Below are 23,309 nucleotides of genomic sequence, written 5' to 3' on the forward strand. Positions count from 1 at the left end.
CAGCAAGGGGGCTGATGCAGTAATACAGGCAGGATAGATTGAGTGATTGTATTAACGTGGTAGCAATTTGGATGGTGAGGAAAGAGCGGATTTTAGTGATGTTGTGAAGGTGGGACTGAAAGGATTTAGTGATGGATTCCATATGTAGACTGAGTGACAGAGAGGAGTCAAGGATAATGCCTAAGGTTAAGGGCTTGTGAGACATGAAGGATGGTGGTGCTGTTTATTATTATTAATATGGTATTTATTAAGTGTTTACTATGTGCCGACCACTGTTCTAAGCACTGGGGTATATACAAGACAATCAGGTTGTCCCATGGGGGGTTCAGAGTTTTAATCCCCACTTTACAGATGAGGTAACTGAGGCACAGAGAAATTAGAGAAGTAGCGTGGCTCAATGGAAAGAGCATGGGCTGGGGAGCCATAGGTCATGGGTTCAAATCCCGGCTCAGCTGCTTGTCAGTTGGGTGATTTTGGGCAAGTCACTTAACTTCTCTGTGCCTCAGTTAGGTTACCTCATCTGTAAAATGGGCATTAAGACTGTGAACCCCACGTGGGACAACCTGAGCACCTTGCATCCTCCCCAGCGCTTGGAACAGTGCTCTGCACATAGTAAGTGCTTAACAAATGCCATTATTATTATTATTATTATTATTAAGCTTCTTGCCCAAGGTCACACAGCAGACAGATGGTGGAGCTGAGATTAGAACCCATGTCCTCTGACTCCTAAGCCCATGCTTCTTCCACTAAGCCACGCTGCTTAGAAGTTAAGTTACTTGACCAAAACAGACAAGTAGCTATTACTGGACTTATAAGAAACATTAGAGTTGCAGTTATCCAAACAGCATTTACCCAAGGTGTTCAGCCTCAAACAACTAGGTGGTTGCCCATCCACCTCTGCATCAAACAAAAATTCCTCACCATTGGTTTTAAAGCAGTCCACCACCTTGTCCCCTCCTACGTCATTTCGCTTCTCTTTCTACAACCCAGCCCGCACACTTTGCTCCTCTAGTGCTAATCTTCTCATTGTGCCTTCATCTTGCCTATCTCATCGCCGACACCTAGCCTATGTCCTGCCTCTGGCCTGGAACGCCCTCCCACCTCAAATCTGACAATTACTCTCTCCCACTTCAAAGTCTTACTGAAGGCACATCTCCTCCATGAGGCCTTCCCAGACTAAGCCCCACCTTTCATCTCCTACTCCCTTCCATGTCGCCCTGTCTTGTTCCTTTGCTCTTTTCCCCATCCCAGCCCCACAGCACTTATGTTCATACCTGTAATTTTATTTACTTGTATTCATGTCTGTCTCCCCCATTGTGTGGGCAATGTGTCTATTTATCGCTATACTGTACTCTCCCAAGTGCTTAGTTCAGTGCTATGCATACAGTAAGCGCTCAATAAATATGACTGAATGAATGAATCTACACTCACTCCCTTGATGAACTCATTCACTCTCATGGCTTCAACTATCATCTCTATGCAGATGACACACAGATCTACATCTCTGCCCCTGTCCTCTCCCCCTCCCTTCAGGCTCGTATCTCCTCCTCCCTCCAGGACGTCTCTACCTGAATGTCTGCCCGCCACCTAAAACTCAACATGTTCAAAACTGAGCTCCTCATCTTCCCTCCCAAGCCCTTTCCTCTCCCTGACTTCCCTATCACCGTGGATGGAACGACCATCCTTCCCGTCTCTCAAATCCGCAACCTCGGTGTCATCTTTGACTCGGCTCTCTCATTCACCCCACACATCCGATCTGTCACCAAAACCTGCCGGTCTCACCTTTATAATATCGCCAAGATCCACCCTTTCCTCTCCACCCAAACGGCTATTTTACCGGTATGGGCTCTCATAATAAACCAGCTGGATTATTGTGCCAGCCTTCTCTCTGATCTCCCTTCCTCCCGTCTCTCCCCACTCCAGTCTATTCTTCACTCTGCTGCCCAGCTTATCTTCCTCAGAAACGCTCTGGGCATGTCACTCCCCTTCTTAAAAACCTCCAGTGGTTGCCTATCAACCTCCGCACGAAACAAACTTCTCACTCTAGGCTTCAAGGCTCTCCATCCCCTTGCCCCCCCACCTCTCCTCCCTGCTCTCTTTCTACTGCCCACCCCGCATGCTCTGCTCCTCTGCCACCCACCTCCTCACCATCCCCTGTTCACGCCTATCCTGCCATCGACCCCTGGGCCACGTCCTCCCGCTGTCCTGGAATGCCCTCCCTCCTCACCTCTGCCAAACTAGTTATCTTCCCCTCTTCAAAACCCTACTTAGAGCTCATCTCCTCCAAGAGGCCTTCCCAGACTGAGCTTCCCCTCTTCCCTCTGCTGCCCCTCTATCCCCCGCTTCACCCCCCCTCAGCTAAGCCCTCTTTACCCTCTTTCCCTCTGCTCCTCCCTCTCTCTCTTCTCCTCCCCCAAGCACTGTGCTCATCTGCTCAATTGTATATATTTTTATTACCCTATTTATTTTGTTAATGAGATGTACATCACCTTGATTCTATTTATTGCTATTGTTTTTGTCTGTCTCCCCCGATTAGACTGTAAGCCCATCAGTGGGCAGGGACTGTCTCTATCTGTTGCCAATTTGTATATTCCAAGTGCTTAATACAGTGCTCTGCACATAGTAAGCACTCAATAAATACTATTGAATGAATGAATGACTTGAGCCTCATGTGGGACATGGACTATGTCCAACCTGATTAGCTTGTATCTACCCCAGCACTTAGTACAGTGCCTGGCACAGTGTTTAACAAATATCATAAAAAAAAACAGCTACCCAATTTTCAAGTACTACTGTAAAATGAGGCATAGTTCCTGAAAAGTGAAAGGGAGGACCATACCTGATATTCCAAGATGAACCTTGAGAGTTTCTCCACCCTTTCTGTCTTCATGTAGAGATTCTGATTCACCAGCAACTGGTAGAGACATTGACGTGGAAGGAGGCCTATAAGGAAATATCCGTAAGGATTCAAATGTGTTTGATGGGCAGGACTATGAACTTTCTAAATTACCAACAGAAACGAACACGTGCCCAACCCGACTGAAGAGCAGTGATGTATGTGATGTATGAGTCACCCGTATAAATTGGCAAATGGCTGCATTCACCATTATGTGAAGCTTATGAATCTGCTTAAAGACTAAACTATGCAATGCCACGCATCGCAGTAGTTGAGGGTTTTTCTCAAACTGAAGGCCGTGCCTTCTTGCTTAGTCACGGAAGTTTCACTGGGTCTGAAGGGATAGAAACATGCTTGGTGGTGGTCCCCCTTGTCAATAGCTCACTGCTAACATTTATTGACACCCAATTTGTGCTGAGTACCTGTTGGGTATTTTATCACCTCCTTGCCTCCCTTTTAAGCCTCTTCGATAGGCTTTAAAAAAAAAAGTTCTGGCACTCCTGCCTCTTCAGAACTTTAGAGGGGTATAACACAGCTGGGAGGTTGTGATGGATGAGTTTACATTCAGTAGTGTCGGAGATTTTTATTTTCTTAAATGCTCTTAGGTTTCCCGAAGATGGAGACCTATACTAATAACAGAATTCTAGAAAGATGAAATGTGTGTTTTTTGCTAGCCCCAAACTTTTGCCTGCTTTAAATGGAAAAATCAGCAGGAAGCTCATGGAAGTTATTCCACCAGGATGTGACACTGCAGGAAATGAACCAATATCGGTTCACACATTTGTATCTGGGTTCTGGGCTACAAGAAAAGGTGATTTACAAAGCAAGCAGGAATCCCAGAAAATCTGGAGAAAGCTGCACAGAGTTGGATGGGCATGTGTTTGGGGGAGAGCCTGTATTGTTCTTACATGATCAACTCAACTGCGGAACTCTAGTTTACTAAAACCCAGGAAAATGAAATAACCCATTTTGTAACTGAATTTTATTTTGTCCTCTTTGGGCTCAGTGCTGATGATGTTTAGAATAATAAAGATCCCTTACTTGTTAACTATATGCTGCTTGTGTCTGTGCTGCCTTTACCTAATATCCAGATCTATTTTAAGTATTAGTAATATGCTTTGTACCTTCTTTAATACAAAGGTTTTCATTTATTATGTTCTAGGTAACCACATTCTTGTTTATGATGGTTCCACAACAGCAGAGCCACTTTTACTTCAAACGAAAATAAACTTGTTCTGTCATCCCATGCTTGTTTCCCCAGCCGATGAACAGATAAGTCTGCTTTTTACCCCACTCCTTATCCTCTCTAATCCTTGGCCCGTCAGTGGTCTTTACACTTCCCTCTCTTTCTCCCCAAATCATGGCTATGAAAAGTTTTTCCCATTTTCCCTCAGTTCCCTGGTGCACCCCTTTATCCTTCCAATTTTTGATTTTACCACCACAGCCAGTGGGGCAGCCCTAGCTAGGGCAGGGTAAGAAGCCGGCGGCGGCCAGGGTCTCCTGACTCTGTTAGTTCCAGGGGATACAGCCAGAGAAGGGGGGCAGCCTTGGCAAAACAGGATTAAAGCAAAGAATAACTGCAAAAAAGCGGCACGGTTGTAGGGAGTTTGGAATAGGAAAAGGCAAATGGGAGCTGCCGTGAAAAGGGACAAGAAGTCAGAAACCATAAGGAGGCGGGTGAGGGAAAGTTTAGAGAGGGGAGAGAGGGGCAGGAGAGGATGGGGTGCAAAAGCATAGTGGTCATCAGCTGGGGATTCCACCATACCACCTTGCAATTTTACTTCCAGCCATCACTTGGCTATTGCATCACTTTTAAAACCACATCATTAGGAAAGGGGCCAGGAAGTCCCCTGCATGGCAAGGAGCAGAAGTGATAACTGATCCCCAACTGGTTTCAGTGGTAGTTTGGAGGTAATTTTCCATGTCACTGAATGGTAGAAGGGATACTTTGTAATGTTGGGGTTCTCTAGCTGGGGAAGGGCCTTAGTACGGTGGGAAAGGCTGAGGCTGTTGGGTTACGGAAAACTCAGGCACGTTTAGATTGAGTGGAGTCTTGGGGTGTGAAGACTTGATCAGACCTAGCATAGACCCCTCAACATTAGAGTTAGAGGGGCAGTAGCACTCAATAAGATGAATGTCTTCAAATAGGTTGGAAAGTTGCCACTCTCCAAACTGGAGGTAATCTGGTGACACAGATCTAAACTCAAAGTCTACAATTCTTGTGTTAATCACAAATTTTAAAAATGATGATTTGTGCCAGAGTTATCTTCAGAAAATCTAAGAGAAACAGAAGATTCAAGAGAAGGTCAAAAATCTCTCACAAATGAGAAGATGGAAACTAAAGCCAGAGAAAGAATTAATAATAATAATGTTGGTATTTGTTAAGCGCTTACTATGTGCAGAGCACTGTTCTAAGCGCTGGTAGATGGAATCCTGAGAACTTGTGTCCGATTTGGGAGGAATTTTGACTGGGCAGATTCTTGGGTTCAGATCATAGAATATTTGTTTGTGAGTAAACCAATGACTCATATTTTAACCAATCTCATGACTCAAGAAGTAAATATATGCATTTCTATCATATAACAGTACCACAAAGTATCTCCTCTAACTTCCATTTATTGCTCAATTCAGTTTGCATTCCTAACTAAATTTAAGTCCTGATACTCTGTATCTTTTATATCTGGTTTTATTAACATTTCACTTTTTCCTTGGTAACTTCTAACTTGGAAATGAATTCTAGGCAACAAATGAAAACCTTTTTGTAGTGTGATTCAGATATTTATGGTTTCCTTTCACTAGCATTTTAGAAAAGATATGCAAAATGATTTTTAAGTTGTTGAACTCTTACTGTTTTCCTATTCATTGGGAGGTGAACTTTTATCTAAAGAATTTCAAAAAGGAGAGAGAAGAAAATGATTCATTCTTAAGGTTAGGAGAAAAATTCAGATATGCCTCCACTAAACCATCTCTATATTTTGTATTTTTGGATCCCCCCTTGTTACTTATGATACAGCTGGAAGTGTGCAGTGGACGAGAGGAGCAGCACAATCACTCTGGCCAATTCCATTTATCCCAAAGGACTACAAAAAGCACAGATAAATTGGGGCAGTCACAGACTGAAACAAATACTCAAGATGATATTCACTCTGGACACCTAGAAAATACCAGTTTGTTTGCTTGGTTGTAATCACTGGATGCAATGACGGCTGACTCCAATTCTCCTCCAATTCTCCCTCAGATCTGGCTTCTACCCCCTTCCCTCCACAGAAGGTCACCATTTTTTTCCTGCTTGCCAAATTCTATGGTCTCTACTCCATCACAATCCTCCTTGACCTCTCAGCTGCCTTTGACACTGTGGACCTCCCATTCTTCTGGAAACATCCAAACTCGGCTTCACTGACATTGTTCTCTCCTGGTTCTGCTCCTCTCTCTCCCTGGTTGCTCATTCTCAGGCTCTTTCGCAGACTCCTCCTCTGACTCCCACCTCCAAACTGTGGGAGTCCCTTAAGAGTCAGAAGGCTCTCCTTCTATTCTCCATCTACATGCACTCGCTTAGAGAACTCACTGGCTCCTATGGCTTCAACAGCCATTTCTATGCAGATGATTACCAAATATGCATCTCTTTCTTCTGTAGTCTCATATTTCCTCCTGCTTTTCAGGACATCTCTATCTGAATGTCCCGATGACACCTCAAACTTAACATGCCCGAAACAGAATTCCTCATCTTCCCACACAAACTCTGTTCTCCACATGACTTTCCCATCAAATGCAGACAGCACCTTTCAATCATATTTATTGAGTGCTTACTGTGTGCACAGCACTGTACTAAGTGCTTGGAATGTACAAATCGGTAACAGATAGAGACAATCCCTGCCCAACAAGAGGCTCACAAAACAAGTAGTCACTATTCTCCCTTTCTCACAAGCCCATAACCTTGGCATTATCTTTGACTTAACTCTATCACTCAACACACATATTCAAACTGTCACCAAATCCTGTTGGTTCTACTTTCACTACATCACTAAAATCCACCCTTTCCTCTTCCTCCAAACTTCTACAGGTTTATCCAAGCATTTATCCTATTCCACCTTGACTACTCCACCAGCCTCTTTGCTGACCTCCCTGCCTCCTGTCTCTCCCAACTCTGTATCATACATAACTTTGCTGCCAGGATCATTTTTCTAAAAATAAAACAAAACAAAAGCTTTTGGTCCAAGTTTCCTCACTCCTCAAGAACCTCCAGTAGTAGCCCATCCAACAGAAACTCCATATCATCAGTTTTAAAGCACTCAATCACCTTGCTCCCTCCTATGCTACCTTGGTAATTTCCTACTACAACTCAACCCATACACTTCACTCCTCTAACACCAACCTATTAAATATAACCCCATCTCAATTTAACTTGTCACCCAATCCTTGGTCATGTCCTGCCTGTGGCCTGGAACTCCCTCCCCCTTCATTTCTGACATCCGATCACTCTTCTCCCCTTCAGACCCTTATTAAGATCACATCTCCTCCAAGAGGCCGTCCCTGACTAAGCCCACATTTCTTCTACTCCCTCTCCCTTCTATATTGCCCTTGCTCCTGGATTTGAACTTTTTATTCACCTCTCCCTAAGCCCCATAGCACCTATGTACGTATCTACAATTTATTTTTATGTCTATCTCCCCTTATAGAATGCAAGCTCCTTGTGGGCAGTGAATGTGTCCACCGACTCTGTTATATTGTACTGTCTCAAGCACTTAGTACAGTGCCCTGCACTAAGTGCTCAATAAATGTGACTGATCGGAGAACTTATTTTTGTTTTTTATGAGAAGAAGCCTGGTCTAATGGAAAGAGCAGAGGACCAGGTTTCTAATCCTGGTTCTGCTATTTGCCAGTTGTGTGAGCTTGGGCAAGTCACAACTTCTCTGTGCCTCAATTTTCTCACCTGTAAAATGTGGAATAATTATCCTTTCACCTTCTCCTTCTGACTTTTAGAGTCCATATGGTCCAGGGACTCTGCCTGAACTGATAATCTTGTATCTATCCCAGCCCTTAATACAGTGTTTTGCATATCATAAGTGCTTAACAAATCCATAGTTACTAAAATCACGATGGGATTAGTAGGATTTCTAAATTGGTTATATCGATGCAATTAAAATTTATTCTTTAATCTTAAATGATATCAGTGATCTTAGCTAGCTAAATATATTATTCATTCATTCAAGAGTATTTATTGAGCGCTTGCTATATGCAGAGCACTGTACTAAGCGCTTGGAATGTACAATTTGGCAACAGATAGAGACACTCCCTGCCCAAAGACGGGCTTACAGTCTAATCGGGGGAGACAGACGGACAAGAACAAGACAACATCATCAAGATAAATAGAATCAAGGGGATGTACACCTCATTAACAAAATAAATAGGGCAATAAAAATATATACAATGAGCACAGTGCTGAGGGGAGGGGAAGGGAGGGGGGAGTATATTATTCCACCAGAAAAAAATTAATCTTCAAATTTATACCATTAACTAATGACTTTGAGTTTACTTTTATATAGAGTCAGTTCCCTTTAATGTAGAGGTACATTATCTGTAATTCTACTTATTTATATTGATGCTTGTTTGCGTGTTTTGATGTGCATATATCTATAATTCTGTTTATTTATATCGATACTTTACTTGTTTACTTGTTTTGATGTCTCTCTCCCCCAATCTAGACAGTAGGCCCAGTGTAGGCAGGAATTGTCTCTTTATTGGTGAATTTTACTTTCCAAGCGCTTAGTACAGTGCTCTGAACACAGTAAGTGCTTAGTAAATACAACTGAATGAATGAATGAAAATCATGTTTTAGTATCTTCAATTCTATCATAACTCATGCTTTTGGCTATAATGTTGTTAGAAAAATAGGGAATGCTTGGACACAGCATGCCATCGTGTAGAAGAAACGGCTGTTCACATGTTCATGGCACCAGACACGATGAGTGCTAACAGTGTGACTTTCCTTAATGAAAGGCTTAGCACGAAGCAACCCCTGTGTTATCAAATTGGGAATACTGTTTGGTGGCATAACTTTGGTGGCATAAGCTACGCACTTCTCTCTGTCGTCTATACACTTCAATCTTTGGCCTTTAGACCTTTGATATTCACCCACCCCTAAATCTACAGCACTTATGCACATATCTTTAAATTATATATTACAAATTATTCATTCATATTAATATCTGTCTCCCCCTCTAGACTGTAAGGTCGCTATGGGCAGGGAACACGTCTGCTAATTCTGTTGTTTTGTACTCTCTCAAGTGCTTAATACAGTACTCTGCACGCAGTAAGCGCTCAATAAATACAACTGATTGATAAGCACTGCTTCTTCTAACATCACAAGACGTTCCATCCAGATACATGCCCACTGAAGACTGTTCCCAAATTCCTCAACAGTATTCTAGCTAGCCAAAATGTGTAATGATAACACATGTTATGGCAGAATTCAATTCAACTTTCTTTGGATGATAATAATAATGGTGGTACCTGTTAAGCACTTACTATGTGCAAAGCACTGTTTTAAGCATTGGGGGTGGTATACAAGGTGATCAGGTTGTCCCACGTGGGGCTCACAGTCTTCAGGCTCATTTTACAGTTGAGGTCACTGAAGCCCAGAGAAGTTAAGTGACTTGCCCAAAGTCACACAGCTGACAAATGGAAGAGTCGGGATTAGAACCCATGATCTCTGACTCCCAATCCCGGGCTCTTTCCACTGAGCCACGCTGCTTCTCATGTCGGTGAACTCTAATAAAGCCTCAACCCAATTATTCATTTAAATCTAAAATAGAAAGAGCTGAATAAATCAGTCAAAATGTTGGTTGGCCTATGGGAATTATGCCACGCTTTCACAAAACCATCTGTTTGTTTTGGTATCTGTTAAGCACTTATTAAGTGCCAAGCGCTGTACTAAGCACTGGAGTAGATACTAAATAAGGAGATTAGATACAGTCCCCGTCCAATATGGGGCTTGCAGTCTAAGTAGGAGGGAGTAGGATTTAATCCCCATTTTACAGATGAGGATATGGAGGCACAGAGAAGCTAAGTGATTTGCCCAAGGTACTTGGATTTCACACAGGCTGCTTCAGTCTCAGGCAGGGGGAGGTGGAGTCCCTTCAAATTTTCAACTCCTACTTCTCTGAGGCCATCCTCTCTGATAGTTTTTCTTTTTTAAATTGGCTTTTTAAATTACTATGTGCCAGACACTGTACTAAGAGCTGGGTAGATACAAGGCAGTCAGGTTGGACAGAGTCCTTATCCCATATGGGACTCACAATCTTAATCCCTGTTTTATAGACGAGGTAATTGAGAGAAGTTAAGTGACTTGCCCAAGGTCACACAGCAAACAAGTGGCAGAGCCGGGATTAGAACCCAGGTCTTTCTGTCACCCAGGCCAGTGCTCTAGTCATTAGGTCATACTTCTAAGGGGCAGTGTGCCCTGAGTTGCCATAAGAAAGCTGGCCATGCCCTCACTCCTGCCTAAAGGCCTACTCTGTTCCTACCAGATTAATGTTTTGCTAATATTATTTGCTTTTGAGCTAGTGTTAGGGGCGGGTCCTATAGCAGCCAACTAAATCTGGCACAGTGAGGGAATTTAGCATGAATACAATGGCCCCTTAAAACTGGCAGCTCTGGGACAACACCAGCTTCATCCCTCTTAAACTGGTGCCGGCTAAGAGATGTAACACAAACCAAAACGCCCCCGCAAGTCTGACCTGATGGAAAGAACTTGGGCCTGGGAATCAGAAGACCCAAATTCTAATCCCAGCTGGACCAGTGACCTGCTTTGTGACCTCAGGTAAATCATTTAGCCTCTCTGGGTCTCAGTTTCCTTATCTGTGCAAAGGGGATAAACTGTGTGCTTTTCCCTCCCTCTTATATTGTGAGTTCATGTGGGCATGGCCTTGCCTGATCCGACTATCTTGTATCTACCCCAGCACTTATCATAGTGCTAATAGGTGCTTAATAAACACCCTTATTACTGTCTTGATATTAACGTCTTTTCTCCGAGGGCATGCCATCTACAAATCTGTTAGCCTTCTCCACTTTTAGTCAGTGTACCTCCTCCTTATTCTCTTCCTGAAGTGTATTACCACCTAATCTTACATTTTCAATAGATTCTCACATACATCTGAACATAACAGAACAATCTTACTATTCAAAAACTCACTTGACAGCTCCTCCTAAGGAAAGTAACCTTATCACAGTTAACTCTTATGTTTTGTCATTTCTTCTTTTTGTACTTAGCCCAAAATGGGGAAAATCCTTTCCTCATCATTTCCATAATTATCGGATAAATGCCATTTTGTCAGCTGAATCCCTTTTCCCCTCTACGTCTCATGCTGAGTAGATGTATGATTCCTGAAAACGACAGGCTCCAGAGGATAATAAAATTATATGGAGAAGATACCTTACTTCCTTTAGCAGCTATCTAAAGCTACACTCTGGATAGTCTTTTATGATCTAAAAGAAGTACAGTGTCATTTGATAGAAGTAGTTCTAGATTAGCATTCCAAGCTAAATACTTCCAAAAATATTTCTATGCATGTGATATGTGTCCTCCTTTTTTACCTACTTGAATTATTTCAGCTATTGTGAAAATAGACAGCTGAAGCTCTTCTGAGAATTACTCTCTTGCAAGATTTATTTGTCATGGGTATCAACTGCTGAAATCTTTTGTATATAGCTCACACTTTAAATATCATCATAGAATGTGAAATTCCTGCAGGAACACCTTACTGGATATAGTCATTATTTTGAAAATTTTTTTTATCATCTATATGTATTCAAGAGGGTTTAGTGGGAAACAACACGGAAGCTGTTTCCTAAATTGACATAAAGACTGCTGTTTTCAATTGACTAGATGTAATAAAGCTATAAAATGTATCTCAAACATTCACTATATGGTACACACTTTCTAATTATATCTATAATCTTTTCTTTCTAAGATTTAAAGAATGACATTACACAACCGAGAAACTCAGATTGATATACCCACCAAGATGACCATTGCAGGCAAGAAGTCTGAATGGCTGCCGGAAGTTTAAGGGGCTATTAAATCCGTGTACTTGTCAGAAGTGGGGAGACTCAGGAAAAAAGGATTTTGAAAATGGTACTAGGGTTAAAAGATTCATCAACCCAATGAAAATGTTTATGGTAAACCTTAAAAAACGGGGATTCTGACCATTCTGAACTGTTCTGAATAGTATAAGTCTAGGGAGGAAGATATCTCTTTCCTAGTCCTCCAGCAGGTATCTACGGCCACACCTTGGGGGAGTCTTTTATGAGGTAAATGTTGCTATGAGGTTAATGTGCTGGAGGGACATTCTGGAGGCAAGAGGAAATGGCAGGCCAGCTCTTACTAAATGCTACCGGAATAGAAATTGCAGCTTTCAGTCCGTCCAGTCAGTCAGTCATATTTATTGAGTGCTTACTGAGTTCAGAGCACTACACTAAGCGCTTGGGATAGTACAATAAAACAATATAACAAAGAGTTGGAATGGTGATCCGAGTGAGACTTGTTAAAGAGAGTGGAGCCAAACAATATTCCTCTATAAATCTCAACATAAGCTACGGTGGGAATACTTACGTTTTAAAGCACGGGTCCCCTGACATGAGCTGCATGTTGATAAAAACCTAGGATGATAAATCATTACGTTAAGAAAAAACAAGTAGCATCCAGTAGGAGAAATTTCTTTAAATTTGTCCACTCTATGTTACAGTAAGACTTAAATTACCACTGTATTCTTATAGGGCTCATTCTTGTACACATTTGACAAGTTTCAAAATTTCATTCAAAGATAAGAACTCATTTCCTTATTCAGTTTGTAATAAATGACTTACGGTTGTGGGAAAAAATGGATCAACTGTATCCATCAATTTTAATAAAGAAAATAAGTTTTCTGAGAAAATGTTTGGGAAGTGTTCATATATTTATAGAGATTATCTCCAAAATGTTGTCAGTTGCCCTCAGCATCTTTCATTTTCTGCATCCCCATATTATACATGAAGGTAACTTGAAATAAACTTTTGTGTAGCAATAAATATTTGCAAAAAGGCTGTCTTTCCTTAAGTTCCAGATCTTTTTGCAGTTTGCCTACTATAGTCCATCTTAAATTTCCATCTCAATTGGATAAGCCAGGCTGCTCCAAAATGTGGTTTTTGGTACAAGGAACAGGATATGCACCCATCAGAGTGCTTTCATACCCAATAATGGCCCTTAATGATAAAAGTATAGATGACTGGAGACTCTATGCTCCTTGTGGGGAGGGATCACATCTATCAACTCTACTGTATTGTACTTTCCCAAGTGCTTAGCACAGGGCTCTGCACATAATAAGCACTCATAAAATACCACTGATTGATTTACTGAAATGAGGATCATTGCTGAAGGTAGAGCTGCCTATTCCCTTTGGTACTTAATGCCTGTGTACACCACTTAGGACTTCATTCTTTTGATTCCTGCATATTCTAAACTTCACAAAGCAATAATCATGTCCAGCATTTTTATGTTAAACAGCTAGTCTCCCTCTGCCTCTGAATCCCCTAGCTGGGAAGCGGGGCTCCTCCTATTCACTGCAGCCTGGGAAGAGAATGTACGGTTCATTCATTCAATAGTATTTATTGAGCGCTTACTATGTGCAGAGCACTGTACTAAGCGCTTGGGATGAACAAGTCGGCAACAGATAGAGACAGTCCCTGCCGTTTGACGGGCTTACAGTCTAATCGGGGGAGACGGACAGACGAGAACAATGGCACTAAACAGCGTCAAGAGGAAGAACATCTCGTAGAAACAATGGCAACTAAATAGAATCAAGGCGATGTACAATTCATTAACAAAATAAATAGGGTAACGAAAATATATACAGTTGAGCAGACGAGTACAGTGCTGTGGGGATGGGAAGGGAGAGGTGGAGGAGCAGAGGGAAAAGGGGAAAATGAGGCTTTAGCTGCGGAGAGGTAAAGGGGGGATGGGCAGAGGGAGTAGAGGGGGAAGAGGAGCTCAGTCTGGGAACGCCTCTTGGAGGAGGTGATTTTTAAGTAAGGTTTTGAAGAGGGAAAGAGAATCAGTTTGGCGGAGGTGAGGAGGGAGGGCGTTCCAGGACCGCGGGAGGATGTGACCCAGGGGTCGACGGCGGGATAGGCGAGACCGAGGGACGGTGAGGAGGTGGGCGGCAGAGGAGCGGAGCGTGCGGGGTGGGCGGTAGAAAGAGAAAAGGGAGGAGAGGTAGGAAGGGGCAAGGTGATGGAGAGCCTTGAAGCCTAGAGTGAGGAGTTTTTGTTTGGAGCGGAGGTCGATAGGCAACCACTGGAGTTGTTTAAGAAGGGGAGTGACATGCCCAGATCGTTTCTGCAGGAAGATGAGCCGGGCAGCGGAGTGAAGAATAGACCGGAGCGGGGCGAGAGAGGAGGAAGGGAGGTCAGAGAGAAGGCTGACACAGTAGTCTAGCCGGGATATAACGAGAGCCCGTAATAGTAAGGTAGCCGTTTGGGTGGAGAGGAAAGGGCGGATCTTGGCGATATTGTAGAGGTGAAACCGGCAGGTCTTGGTAACGGATAGGATGTGTGGGGTGAACGAGAGGGACGAGTCAAGGATGACACCGAGATTGCGGGCCTGCGGGACGGGAAGGATGGTCGTGCCATCCACGGTGATGGAGAAGTCTGGGAGCGGACCGGGTTTGGGAGGGAAGATGAGGAGCTCAGTCTTGCTCATGTTGAGTTTTAGGTGGCGGGCCGACATCCAGGTGGAGACGTCCCGGAGGCAGGAGGAGATGCGAGCCTGAAGGGAGGGGGGAGAGGACAGGGGCGGAGATGTAGATCTGCGGGTCATCTGTGTAGAGATGGTAGTCAAAGCCGTATGGTTGTGGAGCAGAGGTTGGCAAATGTGCCTGAGAATCCAAGAGTGGCATCTGCAGTCACTCTAAGTCGGTCAGTTGGGTAGTTCGTAGCCCTGAGACTCTGGGCTTGGCAGGCAGGTCATGGCCCCTAAACCTTTGAGTTTGCTGTTTCCATTTTGAATGTACACAAGAATAAAAATTAACACAGATCTCTCCATTCTCCAATCCACTTAAGAGACAGAACAGCGGTACTCCAATTAACTTTACAACACACTCGGTTGTCAGAGGCTTTGTTTCATATAGAGAAGCAGCGTGGTCTAGTGGATAGAGCCTGGGAGTCAGAAGGACCTGGGTTCTAATCCCGGCTCTGCCACTTGTCTGCTGTGTGACCTTGGGCAAGTCATTTCCCTTCCCTGTGCCTCACTTACCTTCTCTGTAAAATGGGGATTAAGCATGTGAAGTCCTATGAGAAACAGGGACTGTGTCCAACTTGATGAACTTGTATCTACTCCAGTGCTTAGCACAATGGCTGGGACATAGTAAGCACTTAACAAGTACCATTAAAAAAAATAGGACAATCACCACTTCAAAGAGTAACAGATATTCAGATGCTTCCCCCTTTTCTTCCCATTTCACTCCCCATTGTTGATTCTGAATGAGCCCCTAGGGTCTGAGTCTGTAAGACTGCGCGGAGGACAGAGAGCAGAGAGCTTGCCATTTAATAAAGAACTGTTGTTCCAACGGGCCACTCTAATAGTGATCCATGTGCACAAAGTTGTACCAAGTTTTTCGCAATCCTGCTATCCCAGTTTCTGTGTCATGTTCTTCCTGCACAAAATGCCCCCAAATTAGAAGTGTAAGGGAGCGGCCAATGTGGTCCAAGCGCAGCTAGATTTCCGCTTAGTGCTAGCCCCATCTGACCTCTTGAGGGGAGTCCTGTGGGTTGAGGTTAGCCTATTAAAGGCTCCAACCCAGGTATTCCTTAACAGATCTGGTTTCTCTCCAACAATCAAATGACCAATGTCCTGAGCTGATTACAGGCACAAGACTTTTTGTTTTAAAGGTAAAAGCAATACTAGGTGAATAAATATCAATTAATAATCTCAGGCTGTAAACTTATCATGGGCAAGGAATGTGTTTGTTATACTGTAATACTGTACTCCCACTTAGGAGAGTACTCCGCACACAGCAAGCACTCAATAAATGCGATTGGCTGCCTGACTAAAGTTCTTTTCAGCCAAGCCCCATTTCTATTTCTTTCTTTTCTCTCCTCTTCACTCTCCCTCCCCTAGTGTTATCATCATGGTTCCATCACTCATTTCTGTCTCACCCCCTCCCTCCTCCTCTCCAGATATAATCACTGGTTCAGGTCTCTTTGAGGAAGTGCATGTTCTTCCTGTTTCTGCATTCTGGGGGGCTGGGATAAGACCTTCGGGATTGTGTGGGATCAGTAACTGTTTAGAAGTCAGCCACAGAGAATTAGCCCTCTCCGAACAACGGATTATTATTCCACAGAGTGGGGCAGGGGTAACTTTAGCCTTGTGTAAGCTCATTATGGGCAGGAAATGCATCTACTAATGTCTTCTGTATTGTACTCTCCCAAGAGCTTAGAGAAGAGTACTCTGCACACAGTAAATGCTCAATAAAGACCACTGATGGATAGAAACAGGGAAATCCTTGAATAAAGGCCCAGGTACAAACAGAAAAATCACCTGTGCCTTCTGCCTGGTGGTTTCTGGGGAGATAAATACTATATGGAAGACCCATGGCTATTAATGACACACTTTTTTCCTTAGTGCCTTCAGCCTGCCTATATTCCCCCATTAGCAAATGTCCTTAAAAGTTGAAGTCTAAGAGAAGAGAAGCACCTGGGTTCTAACTCCTGCTCTGCCACTTGTCGACTTTGTGACCTTGGGCAAGTGATTTACCTTCTCTGTGCCTCAGTTACCTCATCTGTAAAATGGGGATTGAGACTGTGAGCCCCATGAAGGACAGGGACTGTGTCCAACCTAATTAGCTTGGATCTACCCTAGTGCTTAGTACAGTGCCTGGTACATAGTAAGCACTTAACAAATGCCATTTAAGATAAAGGCTCTTAGGAGCCCAAGATACACCTCCAATAGACATTTCTGCCTTGAGGATCCTTTGTTGGGATGCCTGATGAGAAAGGCAGCCTCACCTCAGGGATCTTTTTGGGCACTCTCGGAGAATCCTTGAAATACAACAGGGCTGTAGAATGCTGGCATGGCTCCCTGAGAAATCTCTGTTTGATGATGACAGGGAATTGAGGGTGAGGTGAGGAAATGAGATGAGTTATGCTCACCAAAGATCACCCCAGTAACTCAAGTCAGGTTAAATAATAATAATAATAATGATAATGATGATGGTATTTGTTAAGCACTTACTATGGGCCAAGCACTGTTCTAAGCCCTGAGGTAGATACAAGGTAATCAGGTTGACCCATGTGGGGCTCACAATCTCAATCCCCATTTTGCAGATGAGGTACTGAGGCACAGAGAAGTGAAGTGACTTGCTCAAAGTCACACAAAGGATAGGCGGTGGAGCCGGGATTAGAAGAGCACGGGCTTTGGAGTCAGGGCTCATGAGTTCGAATCCCAGCTCTGCCACTTGTCAGCTGTGTGACTGTGGGCAAGTCACTTAACTTCTCTGTGCCTCAGTTCCCTCATCTGTAAAATGGGGATTAAGACTGTGAGCCCCACGTGGGACAACCTGATTCCCCTGTGTTTACCCCAGTGCTTAGAACAGTGCTCTGCACATAGTAAGCGCTTAACAAATAGCATCTCGCCTCACCTTGCCGCCCTGTCCTCTCTTCCCACTCTCAACGAGCGGGTCTCCGCTCTCAACTCCACCCTCTCTACTCATCTCGACTCTCTCGCCCCCCTTTCCCTCCGCCGCTCTCGCTCCACTAACCCACAGCCCTGGATCACCTCCTCCATCCGCCTCCTACGCTCCTATGCTCGAGCTGCTGAGCGCTGCTGGCGAAAGTCCAAGCACCAAGCCGACCTCACACACTTCAAATTTATCCTTTCCTGCCTTAACTCTGCCCTCTCCTCCGCCAGGCAAAGCTTCTTCTCCTCCCTCATTGACACCCATGCCCGTCACCCCCGCCGATTGTTCCGGACCTTTAACGCTCTCCTTAGGCCCCCTGTTCCTCCCCCTCCCCCATCTCTCACCCCCAATGATCTGGCCACCTATTTCCTCACGAAAATCACCATGATCAGGTCTGAGCTCCCCAAAGTCACCCCTCTGCCTCTCCCCTCCCCCCCAACAACCCCCTCCCCTACTTTCCCATCCTTCCCTGCAGTATCCTCAGAGGAGATCTCCTCCCTCCTCGCAAGTGCCACCCCCTCCACCTGCGCCTCGGACCCCATTCCCTCTCACCTTCTTAAAACCATCGCCCCTGCCCTCCTCCCTTCCTTAACTTCTATTTTTAACCACTCAATCTCCAAGGGCTCCTTCCCCTCTGCCTTCAAACATGCCCACGTCTCCCCCATCCTAAAAAAACCCACTCTTGACCCCACTTCCCCCTCCAGTTATCGTCCTATCTCCCTTCTACCCTTCCTTTCCAAAATCCTAGAACGAGTCGTCTACAATCGATGCCTAGAATTCCTTAACTCCCATTCTCTCCTAGACCCCCTCCGATCTGGCTTCCGTCCCCTCCACTCTACTGAGACTGCTCTCTCTAAGGTCACCCATGACCTCCTTCTTGCCAAATCCAATGGCTCCTACTCCATTCTGATCCTCCTTGACCTCTCTGCTGCCTTTGACACTGTCGACCATCCCCTCCTCCTCCATACCTTATCTCACCTTGGCTTCACGGACTCTGTCCTCTCCTGGTTCTCCTCTTACCTCTCTGGCCGATCATTCTCGGTCTCCTACGCTGGAGCCTCCTCCCCTCCCATCCTTTAACTGTTGGAGTTCCTCAAGGGTCAGTTCTTGGCCCTCTTCTGTTCTCCATTTACACTCACTCCCTCGGTGAACTCATCCGCTCTCACGGCTTTGACTACCATCTCTACGCAGATGACACGCAGATCTACATCTCCGCCCCTGTCCTCTCCCCCTCCCTTCAGGCTCGCATCTCCTCCTGCCTCCGGGACGTCTCCACCTGGATGTCGGCCCGCCACCTAAAACTCAACATGAGCAAGACTGAGCTCCTCATCTTCCCTCCCAAACCCGGTCCGCTCCCAGACTTCTCTATCACCGTGGATGGCACGACCGTCCTTCCCGTCCCGCAGGCCCGCAATCTCGGCGTCATCCTTGACTCGTCCCTCTCGTTCACCCCACACATCCTATCCGTTACCAAGACCTGCCGGTTTCACCTCTACAATATCGCCAAGATCCGCCCTTTCCTCTCCACCCAAACGGCTACCTTACTATTACGGGCTCTCGTTATATCCCGGCTAGACTACTGTGTCAGCCTTCTCTCTGACCTCCCTTCCTCCTCTCTCGCCCCGCTCTGGTCTATTCTTCACTCCGCTGCCCGGCTCATCTTCCTGCAGAAATGATCTGGGCATGTCACTCCCCTTCTTAAACAACTCCAGTGGTTGCCTATCGACCTCCGCTCCAAACAAAAACTCCTCACTCTAGGCTTCAAGGCTCTCCATCACCTTGCCCCTTCCTACCTCTCCTCCCTTCTCTCTTTCTACCGCCCACCCCGCACGCTCCGCTCCTCTGCCGCCCACCTCCTCACCGTCCCTCGGTCTCGCCTATCCCGCCGTCGACCCCTGGGTCACGTCCTCCCGCGGTCCTGGAATGCCCTCCCTCCTCACCTCCGCCAAACTGATTCTCTTTCCCTCTTCAAAACCTTACTTAAAAATCACCTCCTCCAAGAGGCGTTCCCAGACTGAGCTCCTCTTCCCCCTCTACTCCCTCTGCCATCCCCCCTTTACCTCTCCGCAGCTAAAGCCTCATTTTCCCCTTTTCCCTCTGCTCCTCCACCTCTCCCTTCCCATCCCCACAGCACTGTACTCGTCCGCTCAACTGTATATATTTTCGTTACCCTATTTATTTTGTTAATGAATTGTACATCGCCTCGATTCTATTTAGTTGCCATTGTTTCTACGAGATGTTCTTCCTCTTGACGCTGTTTAGTGCCATTGTTCTCGTCTGTCCGTCTCCCCCGATTAGACTGTAAGCCCGTCAAACGGCAGGGACTGTCTCTATCTGTTGCCGACTTGTTCATCCCAAGCGCTTAGTACAGTGCTCTGCACATAGTAAGTGCTCAATAAATACTATTGAATGAATGAACAAATACCAACATTATTATTATTATTAACCCATGGCTTCTGACTCCCAAGCCCGGGCTCTTTCCATTAAGCCACCCAGCATCACCTGAAAGCCAGCAAATCTTTACATAATGGTGATGCATTTTTCTTTCTAGACTGAAGGCACCTCAGGACTTGCTTGATCCACCAATCAATCAGTGGTATTTGCTGAGCACGTACTGTGTGCAGAGTACTGTATTAAGCTCTTGAGAGAGCACAATGCACCACAGTTGTTAGACATGTTCCCTGCCCACAAGGAGCTTACAGCATACAGTCTCATAGTTCTTTGTTCCCTCTCCTGGCCCCCAGATGACAAAGACAGAATATCCAATCCACCGAGGGTCAGCTTTGAATGAAGATTAAAAAAATGCTTACTTTAAGAATGGAATTATCCTGCCTGGTATTTTTGGTATCATAACCTTCCAATAAGCAACGCCGAGTAGTATTTCCCGATCCAGCAAACTCTGCTAGGTTTAGGTCTGCAAAGCCCAGCTGTAAGGAATGGGATTAAAGAGGAAAAAAAAGTCAGTGGCATTACTCATATAACAATCAGACACATTGAGTTCATTTGTTTGGCACTTAATTAATCCTAGGACTCAGGACAGAAAAGAGTAGGAGGGTAAAGCATTGGAAGTCTGCACAAAGGCAAACCCACTCTACATATCAGAAGACAAGAGAATCTCTACTTCAATTCTCTTAAGCAAAGATGAGCCTTCAAATATTAAAACTTTTAAATAATTCAGCACATACTAGGTGATGGCTATACATGCATTGTGTAATTTCATTTTAATAAATATATTTTTTAAGATTAAGAACATAAATTTTTTGGTGGTAACCAGTTTTGTTAAAAGTTATTGGCATTATAATTACTCCTGGTACCCTGACTGCCTTAAAAGAAAAATGAGTAAGTGGCTCCTGCAGGAAGAAAACCTCCAAACCTTTTACACTGCCCACAGGCCTCATTGGCCTCATAGGTTTCCTTACCAGGATTTGGGGTAGGGCATGTTGTTTCCATAATTTCCCTCTTTTCTAGAGTGTAGGGGGATGATCTGGTTGGAGCTTAGGGAGTGCCTTTCAGTGAAATTCGAATGGCCTATAACTCTGAGAGATCTATCCCTGTGAGGTGACAGGACAGAACTGAATTTCCCAGGATGGTTCCCTAGGTGTAGACGGCCCCATCTCACTCCAGCCAAGACCTGCAACCCTAAAGCATCTCCAGAATTAAGCCCATCTGTGGAGATACAGACATACTGTGGGCTCAATATGTTGCAGGTAAGACTGCATGCATTGTAATGGTTCTCTCCTAAATGAGCTGGCTAATTTCTGCTTCACAGAAGTTCCTTTACTTAGTTTTGATTTGATTAAATTTGAAATAATTTTAAAATGCATTATTATTCAGTTCTGCGGCTTGCTGTCCTTGATTCTCTTTCTTTGTCTGTTACATTTCATTCTAATAGGGCAAACCATTTCCCAAGATGGCAGCTGATTAAAATTCATAACTGAAGGTCTGAAATAAAAGGATGAGAGTTTTTTAATGTTTTTAGAACACATGGGGTTTATTTCCTGGCTGAGATTAACAGTTACAAAGACAAGCAGAATTATTTCCATTTTTCTCATCCCCAAACCTTGCAGCTAGACTCTCAGATCGGTTGCTGGCTCTCTGGGGGTGACAATGCTTTGGCCTCAAAGTGGTCACTCCCCCCAAATCACTTCAACATTCAGTAGCTCTCTTCATTCAGGGATGAGGTGGGGAGCTGGGATGAGAATTTTCTTTTTCCAATAAATAGCACTGTTATTATGTCATTTTACCTAGCTGGTAGTCGGAACTGACAGGCCACCCAAATGCTCCTTTGTAATTTTTTGACTCTGGATCTGGGAACAATGTATGTGTGCTAGTTGATTGAAAAACCAGACAATCAAACAATCAATGGTATTTACTGAACACTGAATACTTAATTCACTAAGTAAATGGAGGTTAAACATTACATTTAGAGTTCCATAATTCAAACTTAGCATGAAACACATGCAAAGATCTTTATGTCGGTGCCCAGCACTCAACCACTTTCTACGGGGGACTGGAAGAACATCTGGAATAATGGATCAGTTAATTTCCCTAGTAGATAAATTTAGCCGTGTGAAGTGAGCAACACTTGTCATGAACTAGATCAGGAAGCAACTAAAAAGAAAAAAAATAATTTAGGAAACAAATCTATTTACCTTTGCATAGGCCTTTCCACCTTTTAATTCCTGCAAAAGAAGTGACACATTCCATGAAATATAGATTAATCATGAAACCAAAGTCACTGCATCATCACAAAGAATCAACTGTCAAATCCCAATTAAAGACCCTTACTGCTAAACAAATGACCAGGAGGGCAAGCATCCTATAAATATATTTGAAGCAGCACGACCTGGTAAAAATATTTAAGGCCTGGGTGTGTTATCTCAAGAAAGAAAAGTTACAGCCTTAGTGGGGTCTAGTTAGGAATGGAAAATATTTGTCAACGAATTATCTGCAGCTATCCAAAACTGGTTCTCGGAGATATTGTAAATTAAACACAAGGCAGGTTTGAGTCGATCTCATTTATCCTGCTACCTTCTTTCGCCAGAACATCAACCGGTCCTGAGAGTCAGAAGGTCATAGATTCCAATCCCGGCTCTGCCACTTGTCTGCTGTGTGACCTTAGGCAAGTCATTTCACTTCTCTGGGCCTCAGTTACCTCATCTGTAAAATGGAGATGGAGACTGGGAGCCCCGCGTGGGACAGGGACTGAGTCCAACTCAATTTGCTTTGTAACCAGCACTTAGTACAGTGCCTGGCATATAGTAAGCGCTTAACCAAAACCACAGTTATTACTCAGCCTTCTATCTGCCTTATGAGAGAAAGGACTGAGGTGTGGCTAGGTCAAAGAGGTGGATCCCACGTTAAGCTCCTCACTGTCCTTCTGCCTTCACATCTGACCCTAGGATTTTCTCCTCTGCTAGGAAGATTAGAATAGGCCTTTCAGAAATAAATTTGGTCTGAAGGAGGGGAAAATAATATTCTATGTCCTCATTACCTTCCTCACAGATACTCTGTAGATGCAAGGATCTAGAATGCCCGAAGTAGCGCTAGCACTCATTTTACACATAAATGAGAACTTCTTCCTCCAGCGAACACAGTTTGCTTGCACCACTTCCCTGAAAAAAGCAAAAAGGTTCAGTTAATTTCTGTAGTCCATGAGCTAAAAAAATATCTTTTGCCTGTAAGCTTAAATGGGAAGAGTACTA

At 44.3% G+C, this 23,309-nt stretch overlaps 1 protein-coding gene across 3 annotated transcripts in view; it reads right to left on the reverse strand.

The window, feature by feature from the left end:
• Window positions 1-23,309, reverse strand: part of FAM102B (family with sequence similarity 102 member B) — a 116,667-nt gene that overhangs the window by 13,102 nt on the left and 80,256 nt on the right. For all 3 annotated transcript variants that reach the window (XR_005659960.1, XM_039911848.1, XM_029062030.2), the window contains exons 2-6: window positions 23,099-23,219; window positions 22,257-22,286; window positions 20,415-20,531; window positions 12,507-12,553; window positions 2,840-2,943 (exon numbers count right to left, since the gene is read on the reverse strand). Coding sequence is in view for 2 of the 3 variants with exons in the window: in XM_039911848.1 (XP_039767782.1) it covers window positions 2,840-2,943; window positions 12,507-12,553; window positions 20,415-20,531; window positions 22,257-22,286; window positions 23,099-23,219 (419 nt within the window). In the remaining variant the exon portion in view is untranslated. The remainder of the gene's footprint in view (window positions 1-2,839; window positions 2,944-12,506; window positions 12,554-20,414; window positions 20,532-22,256; window positions 22,287-23,098; window positions 23,220-23,309) is intronic.

This window comes from Ornithorhynchus anatinus, chromosome 4, assembly GCF_004115215.2.
Source record: "Ornithorhynchus anatinus isolate Pmale09 chromosome 4, mOrnAna1.pri.v4, whole genome shotgun sequence".
Classification (NCBI taxonomy): domain Eukaryota; kingdom Metazoa; phylum Chordata; class Mammalia; order Monotremata; family Ornithorhynchidae; genus Ornithorhynchus; species Ornithorhynchus anatinus.